The 18304-nt window shown below is 33.4% G+C and overlaps 1 protein-coding gene, 1 long non-coding RNA gene and 1 pseudogene across 2 annotated transcripts; 1 reads left to right on the top strand and 2 right to left on the bottom strand.

Moving 5' to 3' along the window:
- Window positions 1-7974: 7974 nt before the first annotated feature.
- LOC119638293 lies at window positions 7975-9519 on the top strand. Its single transcript, XR_005247413.1, has 5 exons — window positions 7975-8191; window positions 8264-8329; window positions 8442-9103; window positions 9172-9301; window positions 9379-9519. It is a non-coding gene; the product is annotated as an uncharacterized LOC119638293 (long non-coding RNA).
- A 5628-nt stretch (window positions 9520-15147) lies between these two features.
- LOC119638323 (mismatch repair endonuclease PMS2-like) lies at window positions 15148-16423 on the bottom strand. Its single transcript, XM_038035059.1, has 4 exons — window positions 16387-16423; window positions 15544-15621; window positions 15239-15477; window positions 15148-15156 (listed from the first exon to the last, which is right to left on the bottom strand). The coding sequence occupies exons 1-4, from the start codon at window positions 16421-16423 to the stop codon at window positions 15148-15150; spliced, it is 363 nt and encodes a 120-aa protein (XP_037890987.1).
- Window positions 16424-16817: 394 nt separating this feature from the next.
- Window positions 16818-17539, bottom strand: LOC119638322 (annotated as a pseudogene).
- Window positions 17540-18304: the final 765 nt, after the last annotated feature.

Here is an 18304-nt window from a genome sequence, read left to right as displayed (position 1 = left end):
ATACAAGTGCTTTGCTTGAAATATAATATATAATCTTTTTTATATAAATGTATCAAAAATATAAATTCATCTCCCCTTCCTAATGGCGCCTAACTTCTATTTTAAATTCTAAAGACACTTGAAACTTAATGCCGTCACGTTTTCGCGATTCTGTAAGCGACGTTCTTCTTCTTCCAAGGCAATGCAATTATATTTTCATCATTTTAAAGAAGAAGCCAACGACTACATTTATAACTGGCAGACATTTACAATTTGAATCAATATCGAATATAATAACTTTTTATTCTTCTTTTCGTACAGCAACAAGGCGGTGTTGCACCAAACTAAAATGACATTGACAATACATAACATTTTTTGGAGACTTCACCACCTTTAGCAATTCCAGATCTATCACATCCTGCGTAGCTGAGTTTTCTAATCAATTTGATTTTCACTAGGATACGGAAAATATAAATAAATTAAATATATAGATATAATGAATAAAATATCATACACTTCAAAGGGCAAATGTGTTTCTTCTAAACAGGGCATAATGTGAAGGCATACATAAAAAGAAATTATTAAATTTTGTGGCATATTAATTATTAAAAAAATAAAGTTGAAAAACGTAAAAGAATATATGAGACCAATAAGCTATAAAAAAAAATGTTAGCTTTATTTAGAACAGTACAAAGTTTTAACACGGAAGTTTATTATTTTATAATATTATTTTTTTTTTTACAATATTTTGCTATCTTTTCAATAATTTTTTATTATTATTTTAATTTTAGACTAATGAATTGAATTCTTAGACTAAAAAAAGAGACATTGAGCACTAGCACTAATTGAAATCAATTCTTTGAAAACTAAAAAATTTTTTCCCTATTTTTTACCAATTTTTTTTTATTTTGCAATTTTTCTGATATAGGAAACTTCCTCGTGCACCTGTAAAATTTCGCTTAAAGCCGTTAGCCTTTTCTTTTACACATCTACAAAAATGTCATGTGCGGAGAATGGAGAGAGCACAGAGCTGCTTTCAATAAATAAGAACAACGGTCAATAAAACATCTTCATCATCTGTTAAATGGGAAAAAGTGGCAAAGCAGTCGTAAAATACTCTGTTAACTGGCAAAACAGTAGTACAAAACTCTGTTAAATGAAAAGGTGTTGGAAAAAATCGTAGTAGCTGGGTATATGATTTTGCAACAGCTGTTCTACTTTGTAAGACTTACTTTGATATGAAATTTGACGAGACATAAAAGCTTGCAGAGATGGAAACACACCGCACGACCTGAAATTGTACGTATTTCAATGATTCAAAAGCACATTTTGCACAAATGGAAGTTAAATCTTCACCAAGAACATGTCAGTTAAATTAAAGTTAGCTTGTTTAAAATATTTAAAGAAGATAAGAAAAGCTTAGTGCACCTCTTGATGCCTTTATGTCTTTATAATCTATTAAAATGTCATCGTCTTCTGTGACATCACCTTTTGCTTGCATCATATCTCGTGTAGGGATTTTTTTGTGTACAACTTCGTAATGACGAATTAGAGCTCCTTTGGTATTATATAAATTTGTACCCATTTCGCAATGATAGGGATAGGACATCATGGAATTCTTGATCGCAGGACATATTATAATCTAAATTTAATTTAATACAAATAATTAGACACTAAAACTAAAAAAACGAAAATCACTCAATAGCTGTTATAAAAATAAAACACCGATCAAATTTTTTTAATTTTAATTTATTTACATAAAAATATTAGATTCTAAATTTATAACAATACAAATTAATAAAAAAACAACTTAATCCGCCTGAGTGGCCGAGTAGGCAAGAGTCTCGACTGGCAACTCAATGGTCGTGGGTTCAAATCTCAAGTGCGGTAGAGTTTTTAATAAAGGCGAAAGCCTTAGATGCTAGTGCTTTAAGACTTTAGTCTTAGAATTTATGCTCTGGCTAAATTTATAATAATAATAATAATAAAAAAACTTAAATATTAATTCCAAATAAATAATAATAACAATTACATACTAAATCTCGTAAACTAAATATTGACAGCTCCGCCTTGTATTTATTTTCTTTATTTTCTCTTTTGATTTTTATATATTTGTTTTTATTCATTTTTTTCATTTATATATTCAATTTTTAGTAGTTCTGCTTTAAAGGAACACTTTTCAGGTTGATAATAGCTTTTTTAAATTATTTTTTAATTTTATAATTTTTTAAATTTTTAAAAGAGCGGGTGCCAGCTCAATTTTTTGAAGGAATGAGCAACACCGCCAAAATATTGCTTAAGCAGCGCGACCGCGCTGTTTAGGTTTGGGATTGTTCGACAGTGTTTTTTCAAAACCGTCTGGTATTTCTCGACATGAAATCTGAACAGCGCGATCGCGCTGCTTGGTAGTCAAACGGTTAATGTATATCTATATATAAGACATAAATAAATATAAGTAAATATTTCGAACTCGTACACAACCCATTTATTTGTTTACATTGAACAGATGTTTTTGTTTTTTCGACAAAGTCTTCTCGCGCCTTTGATGTGTCCTCTTCTTCGAACCCCCGGAATTCCTCCATCTCAATTATTTTCCCCATCACCTCGGCGGTCCGCACATAACCAAGGTACATACCATAGGTATGCGCAAGAACCGGGGCATGTCTGCAGATAATGGTCACTCGAATTATATAGTTTAAATAACTATTATTAAATACATAGTTTAAATAATTACAATTTCATTTCATTTTATTACATTATTATTACATAAATATCTCTTCGTAATTAGATGATTTAACTCCATTCAAATCAAAAGATTATATATTACCATTATAGCTATGCATGTAAATGTATATATGTATATTCCCACACTTATTTCATCTACTATGAGCCCTAGTTATAACATATATGGCAGGATATACCCGTCCATCCAAGTAAGTATACATGACGTTGCATATGCACATATATACACAAATATATAACAAACATATAAAACTTGGCTACATGCTCAAACCAGGTAGATCATAAGTGTTGGAAACAACAAATACTCTTTGCTTGCATAAATAGTTAAAAGACAACAATTTAGTTGCACCACGGTTTTTATCAATTTATACGCAACAATGCGCAATTTATATAGTAAAAGTGGATGGATGGGATAAAAAGCAAGTTGCAAGGCGGGTTAATTAACAGAACAATCATTAATATACAATTATTCCTGTATTTGGTTCTAAAGCTGTAGGTTTTCGTTTGCATTTTTCTGTAAAACCATATGGTAGCACGGCTGCCCATTATCTTTACCTCTTGGGAGTTTTTAACTCGAAATAACGTTTCATTATGTTAGCTCTCTAACGGCGGCGGGCGCAAGAACACGCGAACAAACATGCGGCAAGTGTCCGCAAAAAAAGTGAAGTGCAGGCCTAAAGACCGAGACATTTTAAATTGGTATGAAAGACTTGCTTCGGCTGGGACAACTCTTTGAACGCCCTCTGATATAACATCTTTATCTAATAGAAAAATATAATTTTGAATATTTCATGGAGAAAATTGGTTCATAATAGTAAATTCACAAAGAAACCAACCTGACCTTTTTAATAGTTTCGTAATTGCGTGCAGAAACACGTAAGAGACTGCAGAAAAAAAAGAAGAGAGAAATAGAGAGCGAGAGGAAGAGAAGCAGAAACCAAAATAGTTTTTCACTTCAAGGCGAAGTTCTAAACCATCTTGTTGAGTATAAATTTTTCTTTCCGTTAGCATTTCCTACAAGTCTAAAGCTCAAGCTTTGTTAAAGTTTAAATTAGAACGTATAACAGAAAAATAGGAGAATAGAATAGAAAGCTTAAGTAATAGTAAAGCGAAAGAAATTTCTCTCGGTATTTTAGAAAGCAAAGGTCTTCAAATAGAAGAATTTTACCGACGTTTTCGCTAAAAGCATAAAGTCTTCTATTATTTTCGACTTGCAACATGAATCTAAAGATATTTCAATGTTTTTAGAGAAATGATTAGAGTAATAAATGCAACAGATGGCGTTTTAAGCGTGTAAGAATAAATATAGCAGCTTCTTATGTTTTAATTGTAAAGGATTATGTTTTAATTGTAAAGGATTATGTTTTAATTGTAAAGGATTTCATAGATTGTAAAAACAACAGGAAAATCGTTATAATCTAGGAACATAGATGCGACCTCGTATATATAGTGAAGACAACTGGAATTAAGAAACCTTTACTAACGAAACGTAAAATCGGTTCCATTGGACAAAGGTATTATAAATTTAAATTAAGAAAAGTTAAAAAAAATGAAATTTTGAATTGGCAGTAGGAGAAGACAAGCAAGATGAATTCATGCGTCTGCGTTTTTGTATGTAAGTACGTTTGTATGATTGCAGACCTTATAATTATCGATAAAGTTTGCAATAAGAGTAATAATTGAGTCGTTTGCCAGTGCGTTTGTGAAAAAAGATTAAGACGATCGTTCTAAATAATAAATGTATATTATTTATAAATAACAAATAAATTTTATTTTATGTCAGTAAACAATCTATAGCCAATATTTTATTTATTTATTTATTTTTACCCACTTATACATGAAATTCAACTAAAAAAAATTACAGTTGAATTCAGTGCAGCTTAATAGAAAATCTTTTACTTTTTGTTTTAAAACTAGTATACAATAGAAAGGAAGAAAAAAGGAAGAATAATAATAACAAGGTAAGTTTAAAAATAAATTGAAAAGTTAAAAATATATATTCATGTATAAATAAATAAAAAGAGAGAAAATAAGAAGAAAAAGAGCATGTACACGGCTAGCACAGAAGCACACCCGCGACAAGAACAGATCCAGGTTGCAAGTGAACCCCTAAACCATTGCAAACATGCATAAGCTTGGCAACCAACACGTTAACAACACAATATTATTTTAAATAAAAGATGAGATATTAAGAATGAAATGTTAGTTGAAGTACGACATAGGTAAATCAGGCGTATGAAACAAAGTTGCTTCAATAGACTTTAAAGAGCCCGATAACGAGAATAAGTGACAGACGTCATTTAGGTTTCTGCAAACAACTCTGAACGGGTTAAACAGCTCATAATTGTATTTAGGGACATTAGAGCTTACTTCACCACGTATTGCGGGGGAGTCTATAGAACCATTTATTACTTTGATTAAGACGGAAACGCCAAGAATAAATCTACGTTTCTCGTGACCGTAAGCATGACAGAAGCAACCTATTTTCATAGGGGGGAAGACAGGCAATCAGGCCCCAACCCAAATTATTAAGGGAAAACAGCAAGAACTGCTTTTGAACAGATTCAGTTGAATCTACATAGCACCTATATGAGGGAAACCACAAAACGAAGGCATACTCGAGTACAGGTCTAACCAAACACAGGTACAGCCTTTTCGGACCACCTTTTTATAAAACCAAGCGCGGACCTAGCTTTGCTTAACGGGAGCTCAATATGCAATTTAAAACGTAATCTATGATCTAATAGAACGCCTAAATCTGTGAACGTATCGACGTCCTCCGACTTATGCGAATCAATGAAATGTTGAGTAATGAATGAATTTCCTGTTGAGAAAGAAAGCTTCTTACATTTATTTAGATTTAGTTTCAGAAGATTTAAAGAGTACCAAGAAACCAACTTATTCAAGTCACTTTGAAGCTGATGTGATTGCGATCCTGCGGAGAAAGAACGAAACAGCTTCACATCATCAGCATACATTAAGATCTAGCTGGAATTAATTACCGGTGGAAGATCATTAATGTATAAACTAAATAAAATGGGATCTAAGTGGCTGCCTTGAGATATGCCAGGCGTCACGGGGAATTCATCGAAGGTGATGAAGTTAAAGAAAACCCTGAATGATCTATTGTGCAGATAAGAGCTTATCCATTTGCGATCTAAGCTAGAACAAGAAATGTAGATCCGGTTTTCGTAATTTCAATAAAAATTATATATTGCGATATTAAGAAGATGACCAAAGAACTTCTCTTTGAACTTGTACTTTTCCCTATCTGAAAAAAGTAAGTAGGAGTAAAGAAATGCGGGGGATGTGGGAAGGTTTAAAAGAAATATTTAGAGCAATCGATATTTTGAACAAAAAAAAAAACGACAAGTTCAAAGCATTTAATTATTTTTTTCGTTGCAACATATTAACAATAAAACCTAAACCTAAAAAACTAAATTTCTGTTAAATAAAAAGTCAATTATACTTTGCGTGGTTGCAAAACAATCTGAACTTCAAAAACAGAAAAGCAAGCAAATCCAACAACTTTTTAAAAAGTGTCATCATATGTGGACGCAGGCTTTTGGAACAAAAACCATAGCTGACGATGATACTGCCAAATTCAAGTAATTGCTGAAAGGTTCTCCCTGTCTTATGTTTCTATGTGACGACAGTGTTGTCTGTTTTGCACAAGCCATTTTACTCTAAACCATCAATTAATTTCTGGTACGTTAGCTGCTTGTTTTTTTTTTTTTTCTTAAGCGAGCACGAAATCTAAAAGCTGTCCAAAATAATATTACTTCATGAAAGAGGCTAATACTTTTGTTAATACACAAGCAATAACACGGAAGATGTATTAAGGGATTAATTAAAAACTTAAACTTGTGCGAATAGTTTAAGAAAGCGTTTAACGAGACTCCCAATATATACGAAGTTTTATTAGTATAACGTGACCGTAGTAGGAAAACTTGCAATTCCGTTGCACTGCCCTTTTTTTGTGCACTAATTTGTATTCTTCCTTATAGGAAATGTTTTTTATTGTTGTCATTTTATTTACTTTCCTTTCTTTTTTTTAGCTGGGCAAGATTTATTGTGTTCAGTAGAGCCACAAAACAGGCAATAAGTTGCACTACAAACGTGAGAGCGAATTGCCAGCCGGGATGTTACCGCATTTCAGACAACGCGTCTCTACTGCCGGCAAAATTTGGCAATGTATGCAAAGCGACCACACTTTAAGCACCACTTTAAAGTCGGCATAGAAAAGTTAGCTCGTAGGATACAATAATTAAAAGAAATCGTTTTGGGTATAGTGTTTCCTTTGAAAACAATCTTGAAATTGGACGTCACTCAAAGCGGCAATTTTGTTGAAGAGAGAGCGGTCTATATACCACGAGAGTTTACTAACTGGTTAAGACTTTTAAAACATTTCTAAAATAGCCTTTCAGTTTTAAACATCAAAATTTTATATAAAACGCAACAGAATTTAAAGCCGGTCGAATCGTAGAGGAAATAATTTATGCTATAAACTATTTGTTATTACACTTTAAAAGCCACTAAATAGCCTACATATTGTGGACCATTGCTAAAAAATAAGCGTGTGACGGGTAAACTGAGGCATTACTACACACACTAAAACTTCTTTAATTATGAAAGGGTGAATTTGAGCAAAATATTTTTAGCTTCTCATCTTGATTTTATTAACTCTATGCAGAATTTCTAAATAAAACTTAGGTAGTTGTCATTTGCATCTGCCTAGTTCCGCTTATGATGGGTATACGATTGCCAAAATATTGCGTGGTAAAGTTAGGGTACTGGAAAATGATTCTATATTTTCCTTGAGTGAGGAAATGATCATCGAATACAACTCCTTCGCAAATATTGCTTCGGATTCAAAGAATGTCTCGTAAACAACTGTTTAAAGAACTCAGTTGAGAGAGCAATTCCCAGCACAATCCAACTTTTACATTGAAGACTCTTCTTTGCTTTGTCCTTGTGAAAATGGTGATAGTGAAAAGGTTCGCCTGAAGTCGAATCTCTTTATCTTTGAATACGACAAAAATCTAAGTTAAACGGCTTAAAACATCTCAAACCACTCAACCCATATTTATGAATTTTATGATTTTAATGCACGAAATTTAAAAACATGCATTTCTTGGAACTTCGTCGAAAGATTCCAGTATGTATTGATGAAAATGAATTTAAAAATAACACTCAATCTCACGTCCAAATCAAATTGGGGTTACGAGATTACTCCGGCGAGACCCCAGTAACAGTACAAATTCACACCAACAAGCCTCGACCTTGTTATCTTCTTGGATCATCACTTTAAAGGAAAAGTCGTGCTTTAAATACAGCAAAATAAAGATAAAAGCAATATGATATAAATATATTTTTAATTTACTAATATTTCTTCTATTTCAGAATATAAAAGGTCCACCATACGAAGAAGTACAGGGAAAAGTCGCGCTTTAAGTACAGCAAAGTAAAGGTAATCGAAACAGTGTATAAATATATTTATAAATCACTTATTTGTAACTTATGTTCAAATTTTTATATTTAGATTAAAGAAGTCCGCCCGTAAAATTAAGTCAATGGAAAATCGGGCTTGGAGAACCGCAAGTAAAAAGTAAATCAAATATAATAGAAATATGTTAATATATTTTTTATTTATTACGTATTGTTACGTATTCTATGTATTATTATTATTATTGTAAATACTATTGTAATTTTTAATTAAGGCTATAATGGCCTAAAGGGGAGCCAGCCATTTAAAACAATTGGCAACGCGCCTATCACGGTACCCCAAGGATGATGCGGAAAACCATGCTCTGTACATTCTTGTACTTTGCGGTTGTGTGGAAAAAGCTTTCGATCTGGCTCAACGCCATAACAAATTAAAACTTCATGGCGAACTGTTAGAACGTTACTAAAATGCCAAATCAAGTGATTATCTAGCATTGGCTCAATATTTTGAAAGTGAAAAGAATACTTTGCTGGCAGGCAAATATTATTTCTTGGCCAGAGAGTTTACGAAAGCTTTGAGATTTTTATTGAAGGCAGATGCTTTTAATAACGAAGAGTCACAGGTTTTATCGACGACAATTGACTGCGTTGCCATGTCCAACAATGAAAATTTGCAACTCAACTAATAGTGTTTCTTCTAGGCGAAGTGGATGGTTCACCGAAAGATCCGCGTTATTTATTCCGATTGTATATGGCTAGGCGGCACTATACGGATGTGGCAAAAACGGCTGCAATTATAGGCAATCAAGAACAGTTGACGGACAACTATAAAATTGTACGCGGTCTATTATTTTCTATGTATCAAGAATTAAGGCGCAATAATTTGGCGGTAACATCCGACATGAGGCACAATCTCATTCTCTTGCACCGCTACCACGTAAGGCTTCACTATTCATTATTTCGCTTGAACAAGCATTGAATAAGTTTACCACCTTTCTCTTTTAGCAATTTGATATTGATACTCGATTGAAATCTCGTACGAAGGGAACCATAGTTAATGAAATGTTGATCAATCTTCCTTAGGTGGATCTTATACGAAGAGAAAATAGCATGAAATTAACCCTAACTGCCACGAGTAAATTATTTTATAAATTAAAAAAATACATTTTCAATTATTGAGAGTTGTAAACAAATGTGGACGGTTACTTCCAGATGCTCGAGATTTTTATACGCTTGATGGACATAAGAACGAGTTGGAATAATGTTTCCGGTTTTCAAGAAATCCATTAGTCTCTCCTTAACCATGAAGTTGATAATCTTTATGAATACGGATACTAGCGAAATTGGTCTGAAGTTACTTAAATCTTTGAAGTCCCTACCTGTCTTAGGAATGGAAACTACTTTGATACATCGCAAATCTAAGGGTATAAACTTAGACCAGTGGTTACTAATTGCATGCAAGAGGATATTTAAGCTTCCTCCAGACAGTGCTCTGACCATGTCATACTTAACTCCATCACAACCTGAAACAGCAGCTCTCTTTCTGGAATGTAAAACATACATTAGCCCACACAATAAAAAGGGTATATTGTTGAGACCACTAGAAGGAATTGATACAATCAGATTAACAATTGAAATATAGCTTATGAGCATATCCAAGTATCTTTTATTATCATGGTCATTCCACACAGCACAACCATTTATTTTTCGACTGAAATGTCGATGACAATTGATATAATTTCAGAAAAAACGCGAGTTTCTATTATCAGATAACTCTTTAATCGTAATGGCAATATGCGTCATTTTCGCCTTTCTAACTGCAGACATCCATTTCTTTAGTGTGTTTATATATTCAATGAAGTTGGCTGGATATTTACTCATTTTTTTCCTTGCAGCTTGGTATTTGCGAAAAAGTGTTGACAGGGGAAGTCTACCAACGTTTAGATAAGATGATGATGGGCTCAATATCAGAAAAGTTAGCTCCGGTAGACTTGTTCGCAAGTTGAAAATCACTTTGAATTGATGATAAGTCGGAAGAAAGATCAACTTTAGACAGACGGTCTATAAGTTACGCGAAATTAAATTTTGTATTCTTTTAACGAAATTGTTGCGATTGTGAAATAAAATGGGAGAGTACTGATTTTTGCCAATAGAGACGTTGGTCGTACTCACGTTAAATGATAAAATAGTTGAACTAGAAAAAGTTATATTTAGCAAACACCCCGTGCGACCACTCCGGTTACAGTGAAAGGGAGTATTACCATTACTTAAGGCGTTAAAACTGTTGGCATTAACAGGGATGTTACCTTTGTTGGTGGAAAGCCGATCACCATCCAAGCAATGTATAGCATTGGGTGGTGGATTGAGGGAAGGCTTGGTAAGTGAGCTGGGAGATGGTTTGGAAATAACAGATTTCCTTTTAACGACTGCTAAATTTTTTCTTTGTTAAAGTCTTATTTGCGTTTTCATTATCATCCTTGTTTGAAATGGCAGACGAGTTCCTGAATGAAGGAAAAGTTGACGTTTAATTCTAGCTCCCTGTTCGGGCAACACTTATTTAGAGTATTGTGCTCACCTGAGCCACAGGGCAAGCATTTCGTTGTTGAACCCTTTTCACACTTACGAGACTTGTCGCAGTTGAAGCACCTTTCATCCTTCGCTTTGCAAAACTTGGATGCATGCCGAACTTAACGCATTGCTTTAAGATCATTATTATTATTATATAATTACAAAAGCTAAATTTGATTACTTCGGGGAGGACTTTGCCCTTAAAACTTATTTTGATGCTAGTGGATTTCTTCTGCGAAACCTAACAGCAGACTTGACAGGAAGGTCGGAGACCGCCTTTTCGACAATCTCGCTTTCACTGTATTCGACGGCGACATTCCTTACGGTGGATGCTCTCGGAATATATGCTTTTAGATATTTTTTTTTGAAATCATTGTCTTTGACGAAGCTGTTAGCATGACAATCAAAGCTAAAAAGCAATTTAGCTCTGGCCCTGCTAACTAGTTTTAAGCCCTGCTAACTAGTTTTAGTCGATGTTAAAAGTTTCTAGACAATCATAAAGAAAAAGGTCCGAGCTAATATTCACAGATTTTCCCTCGACATTTTTACAAGTTTCAACAAAAACTACAAAACTGCCCTGCGAAATTTAGTCATACAAATTGATATCATGCTTTGTAAGCTTTTTGCATCCAAATAAGAAGACTGTTTTCTGAGCATTGTCAAATCTTTAGCTGTAGCTCCCCCTTTGGAAGATAGACCAAAATCATCCCCACCCATCCTAGATCTCTTGTTATGCTCATTCGTGTAGATATCCCCGTTGTTGTAGCATTTAACCCGGAAACACTTACTAATCCGGACGAAAAACGAAAAAAAAGTGATATAAATTAATACAAATTTTTTTTTATTTTTAAAATTTCCAAAAATTTCGTTTCTTTTTAAACCTTTATTTTTTTCACTTCCTTTTATAAATTCTTGTTTTTTTTATTTTTTTATTGATTTATTTTTTTTTTACCGATAAAACACGAGAAAAAGGAAAAAAATTATCCAGCTGCCGCTTGTCGAAAGTCGAATTTCTATTGTTAATGTCAAAGGAATGAATGTTACGCTTATAATTTTAAATAATTTTACCTGGTACCACAAACTACCACATCATCATCTTAATTATCAATTATCGTAGTTCTTATTTTATACGTTTGGCATGTATTGGATGATTTTTAAAGCAATGGTGTTTAAATTGCAAATTGCTAGAACTTTCAAATAAGTACAGATAGCAAACATAATGTTAACATCGAGACGTTGGTTTCGTAACATAGATTTATTTAGATGCTCCTTTAGTGGAACCTTAAAGGCTATAAATCGTGTTCCATCAATTTGTCTTCCAATAGGTGTGTAATCTAACCATCTATCACCGGAACCATCACCACCTGCTTTAAATTACAAGAATATATTAAATTTAAGTGTACATAAATACTTATATATCTTGCATTTTGTTAGCGACTAAGTCTACATTACTTTTCTGATCTTAGATGAATAAAATATTTGCCAGGTATACAGTAATTCATTTCCTCTATCTGTATAAAAAAAAAAACATAGAAAACATTTGTATTAAACTTTGCCAAAGAAATTAACAAAGAAAGAAAAATAGAAAAGAACACGAAGCATACTGAATTCAGTTGAAAGTTTGCCATCTTCTGTGTCTATGAAAAGAGGAAAATTTAGATATGCATACAAGGCAAACAGTGAAAAATTAGTAGGTTTGTATAATGGGAGCTGTTACTTAGCGAAATTTCCGCGTAGATGATTTTCTAAATACAAATAGAGTCAATTGCTTTGTGGGGATATCCGTGGTCATCAGACTTAATTTCTATGTCACAGAACCACGTTAAAGCCGTGCGATGCAATGCTAGCAATTATCTGGGATATCGTTCTCGTCGGCTCAAACGTTGGTATTCCTTATCGAATTTTTCGAACATTTCAATGCTAAGTAGTCAAAACCAATCGCGAGGGCCATCCATAATCATTCATTACGATATCAATCTCTTACGATCAGTTTTAATCATTTCTAATAACTTCTACGCTTAGGAGGAAATATCTTCATTTTAAAGACCTTGCTTTTATTCACCTACATTTAAATATGTAACGGACCCACACATTGAAATTTAAAGTTAAGTGCACGTTGTGGGGACGGACGGATGCTTCACAAACTATATACGAAAGTATATTTCTTCAATTCTTTGTTTTATTTACTTGAACTAAGCCGGGGCTAAATTCAAATAATTCCCATCGCGACATTAAAAATTTGATTTTCATAAGCTTTATTTACAAAAGTTTGGTAAACTATACGTCTATCGAACTGGTTTACAATACTGTTCATGCGGAACAATATAGAGTGATATATTGTTATTTATTTTATTTGCTTTACCAACATTTATTTTGAGCATAACAAGTCTAAAAACTTTGTTGTTTATCACAATTGCCTAAAACATGCATAGATTGAATAGGTTAAAGCCATCATGGAATATTTTTGAGAATTTGAATCAAATTAACAGAAAAGTTTTTTAATTCCTATGATTACTATAAAATAGGTTGCATGCACAGGTACGCACTTACATTGTATATTAATAAAGAATAGAAAATTGTTTATTGACGTATAATATGCAAATCTTTACAATAACAAATAACTTTTATATCAATTTAATCAGCGTTTAATTTCGTTGAAAATATGCCGCTAGTTGGAGTGTATTAGGTCGTGTTAATATTTGGAATTTATCAAAACAATTGCAGGCAATTGAAGATGTACAACTTCAGAAACAATACGAACGCGATGATGCAAATTTGGATTTAAGGCAATTTCAGAGCAAAAAACTTGTTGCTGCTTTTAAACACCATACCAACCATATTACCCCAGTTGAATGGAATCCTGAAGATAGTACGTTATTAGCTTCGGGCGGTGATGATGACCAAATTGCTCTTTGGGATTCGGCTGTGGAAAAAGACGACGAAACAACGCCGGCACAAAGTCAAAATCATAACGAATTGGAGAATCTACCACCGCAATTATTGTTCATACATCAGCGACAGAAAGAGATTAAGGAATTGCATTGGCATCCTCAATTGCCTCCATCCTCAACAGCTCACAGTGGTTTCAATATATTCAGAACGACAAGCGTATCAAATGATTATTAAAATAAAATAAAAAATGAAACTTACAGTTAAAGTTTAAAAATTTTAATTATCTTCATTGATTTCGGTATCCAGTAGCATTACTGTGTTTATTAGATGCCGCATCGTAGGATGACCGTGAGGACAATTTTATCGAAAAGAAAAAAAAACGTTATTTACTGAATAAATGCCGAAATAAGAAATATATGCATGTATTGCAAAACATATGCAACAACGTGCAGATAATTCCTAGATTTGTGGAGTTCACAACGAAAGCAACTTTCGTCATAACGAAAGCAACTTTCGAACTATAACATGCCAATCGTAAACTTCGGCGTAAAAGCACCACATAATATAAACGCTGCCCGAAAATTAATTAATTTTGTTTGTAAGGTATCGGCAAAAATTTTGATCAGCGACTTCTACAGGTAAAAATGATACAGAAATGGGAAAGACCAGTGTACACAACGGTTGAATTCGATAGTTTTGATCTTCTTGTGCATAAAATAACGATTTTCCTTATATTATTGTTTTATTCGACACTAACCATGAAACGCCCAAAATTCTTCTTGCAGATTCATTACTTTTGTCGGAACCCACCAAACACATTCACAGGCTTATGGTGATGCTACTCCAGTATATTCCAAGCGTCGGTTTTAAATTCAACGGTTTAAACGTGCCGATTTTTTGACCACTTGATGCAAGAGTTGCCCAGGCTACACTGTTGCAGCTCGAATGGGAAGTTCTGCCACACTCAGCGTATTCCTCAGACATGGCGTCCCCTAATTACCGCTTGTTCAGATTGGCACAGCATTGCTTGGCTGGCACGCGTGTCCGCGAAGTTGAAGAAGCGCGAAAGTGGGTCGATGGATGGATTGCTGCCAAATCAATATAAGTTCTTTCGGCATGATATCGCCCTGTTTCCGAAAATATTGTAAAATGTTGTAGAAAATGATGGAAAGCATTTTGTTCAATTTATATTGTACCAACCTTCCAAAGAAAAAGTGATCAAAGTTTTTGCAAACACTGAATATTTGCTTGAAACTGGAGCCTATTAAGACCTTAAATTTGCTTAATTTTCTTTTCTTTTGTCTTTTGTTTATATGTAAATTAACCCAATGACAGCAGATTAATTTCTAGCCTTTTTATAGGGACTTACGAATCTCTATTCTGTTGATTTTTAAACATTTCACTAAGTAAAGTACAAAAGAAAGAAAATCACTTTATCAGTTTAGGTTTCCGAACAAAGTTTTGAAGTCGTTTTTCCAAATTTAACATATAAATAGACTGACATGGTTTAAATTTCTTTTCCTATACGTCCTATAAGCACAGTTGAAGTGAATTCTACAAAAAAATAACTGTATGTTATGAAGATTGGAACGTAGTTTCATTTAAAGCTTACCCAAGGCTGCTCCATTTCACCCATATGTTGTACGAGTTGTTTCATTGTGGATTTTTTTAAAGCTGTTCCTATCATAATGGACTTAGGGCAAGCTCTTGAAGCAAACATGGCACTAATGCCTGAGGGACGGCACACAGCACCTTGTAGCACAAATATTAATTCACCTATATCCTCTTTACCAAACTCCCAGGTCTTACTAACCAGCTTGCCTAATAGGCTTACCTTTTTGGTTGGAGGCGCTGAAAAATTACAAAAAAGAGATCATTGTTAACATATACCATTTGAATTGATGCTAAATTTAAAACCATTTTTTTCAAACACTGGTAAATTTTCTATGAGCGTCATTTCATTGACAACGGTTAGTTCCAGCGTTTGAGGTATAGCTAAAATTTGAAATCGTTTAAAAAGATTTTTTGAGATGTCCAGTCCAATGTTAAATATTAAAACCACCAATATCAAATATTTTTTAAAAGTTTGTAAACACGATATCAAGAGTGTATCTAACCCCCCCCCACCCAAGTTTTGGTGGTAATCGCGGGCGGGCGGTTAGAGCAGACTACAAAGAAATAGCTGACGAACTAAGTAAAAAATTGGACCGGGTAGTAACTGTTGACATGGCGATATACGAGTTGGCAAGACTTAGGCTTAATATGAGAAAGCTAAACAAAGAAACTACCATACAAGCAGGAAGAACTTATAGCGCCTACCTATGCGCTATGGTAGACGAATGGATGGGGCCACAAGCATGCCTCGGAGGTAATTATCAGCATAATGATCAACAGTCAGCGCTATACGTAAAACCGTTAGTTCAATACAACAAATGCTGCTGCTTCACTGCAAAATACAGCAGTACACAGTTTAAATTCAGTAACTTCAGTCCACAATATCACATAAAACCCTCAAGTAAGGGGAAATTTTTTGCAGAACAGTAATTACAACAACGTAAATTATAATAATATAACAGGAAGAGGGAGTCCCTCCACAGCCATTAATGCGACGTCTAATGCAATGAAGAACTCTCAAAGGTAAGGCCGTCTGAAACCAATTAGAAAACTCTGTCACAATATTAATGAATATTTTTGATTCTCATATATTATAGTGCGAGTGCAATGTCCCGCGATTTAAATCAACACGATAATTCATCTTACCTTTACCTGCCGCGTTACAAATTGAAATTGCAGACATTTTTTTCCAGTATTTGAATTTTTATTTTTGTGAATATGTTTCCATCTGGGCTCTCTGGTCTGGTTTTCTGAATACTATTCACATGTGATATATTTCGTATATATATATATATATATATATATATATATGTATATACACATATTATAAATACCATTGAGTATAAAAATGATGCATACAAATATTACTTATTATATGTATAGCAAAATTTAATGTAAAGTCCTTTTCTTTTTTTTTTTGCTTTTTCTGACTCATGGTTTTTCGTCCATTTATGTTAATTTTTTACTAAAAGAGAATTTAAAAAAAAAAACCTTAGATTAATATATGAATGGATGCAAACTTATTTTATTAATGAAATTTAAAAACAATATAATTTTGCAACTTTTCTTACGAAATATATATGTTTCGTTTTCATATTTCCTTTTTAACGGCTTCGACTTTATTTTATAAAAGAAGTCAAATCTTATAATTTACCAGAATTTATAAATTTTTTGCCTTAATTGTTGAAATTTCTATAAAAAAACTTATACATATAAACTACATTATAATATGTTTTACAAAAAACAATTTAAATTTAATTGAAATGTTGTTAAATCATGTGTAATTGCTAAAGTGGCACCGTCTTTAATCAATTTATACACTAATCCAGCTTAATTCTTGGCATCATCTATACATTTTGCAATGAAAGGCCTACATGACGTAGCGCATCAGCGAAATTCAATGGTTGGTATATTACTTTTTGTAAATTGCACGCAAATCAATCCATTGTTTAAATTATGGTGGCTTCTTAAATCGTTTACGTGAACATTCCTTATGTAGGCATATACCAAAATCCCAGCCAGTCCAGCTAACAAAGGCGCAATTGCCTAATTTATTGTCTTTGGTCATCTTCGGCAAAGATAAATGACGAGCTCTTAACTCTTTACGCAACCACTCTTGAAACATCATTAATGCCGTTTGCAAAGGTATTCCGTTGTTAACAGTTTTTTGTGCGATGCCAGTGAGTTTGGTGCAAAACGCGCTTAACTTCGGTGATTCTATTGGCACAATATATTTATGAAATCCAGGTTCAATTTTCCCAGTTTTCAAGTTTATTAAAACGGCTGGAAATTCTATCAAGCAGAATCATAGACATTAGAGCTCCAATCTTTAGCAGCTATATTTAACCGAGTATCTAACGATATAAGCGGATGCGTATAATAACCTAATCGACAACCAAAGTTACACATGGCATTTCTATAACGCAACGTTCGCCACGCCGAAAAGGAAATATCAAAGAACCCACAAAATATCAATTCCTGATCAATATTTCTGAATTCTAAATCGAATTAAGGATGTCCGCCTGTGTGTCTGTCCGTCTGTGTAATGAGGGCTGTACATTCTCCTGGTAGCAGAAATAAAGCTATCGCCTGTAAATTTGGCAGAAACATTAAAAGTTCTTGAAGAAGAAGTTTGGTATCGAAAATGAAACAACTCGCTTGAAGGATATGTCGATGGTAACCATTCTGCTTGTTTGGAATCATTTTTGATTCCCTTGCTTTGCTTGCTCTATGGATAGACGTGTCTCTTTTTAGCTATTTGTTTGATGAACAAAATAGCTTTAAATAGGTTTTTCTTTCGACATTGGTGTTGGGTCACTTTTTATGTGTGCTGACCATTGTATGCAATACTTCGAAAAGAAACTCACAAGCACAAGGCACTATCAACCAAAAGTTTAGTTTTCTTTTCTTCCATTTGACATTTGACGTTTCTCCATTTCTCAGTCTCTTAGTCATCCAATCAGTGAGCTCTTCATCAAAACCGTAGACAGCATCTGACACCCTACCATCGCGCCAAACGTAGTTACCTGAAAAAAACGAAATATATATTTGAAATAATTATTTT

The sequence above is a fragment of the Glossina fuscipes genome, unplaced genomic scaffold (assembly GCF_014805625.2).
Source record: "Glossina fuscipes isolate IAEA_lab_2018 unplaced genomic scaffold, Yale_Gfus_2 87, whole genome shotgun sequence".
Classification (NCBI taxonomy): Eukaryota; Metazoa; Arthropoda; class Insecta; order Diptera; family Glossinidae; genus Glossina; species Glossina fuscipes.
This window is presented reverse-complemented; position numbering and strand designations above follow the sequence as displayed.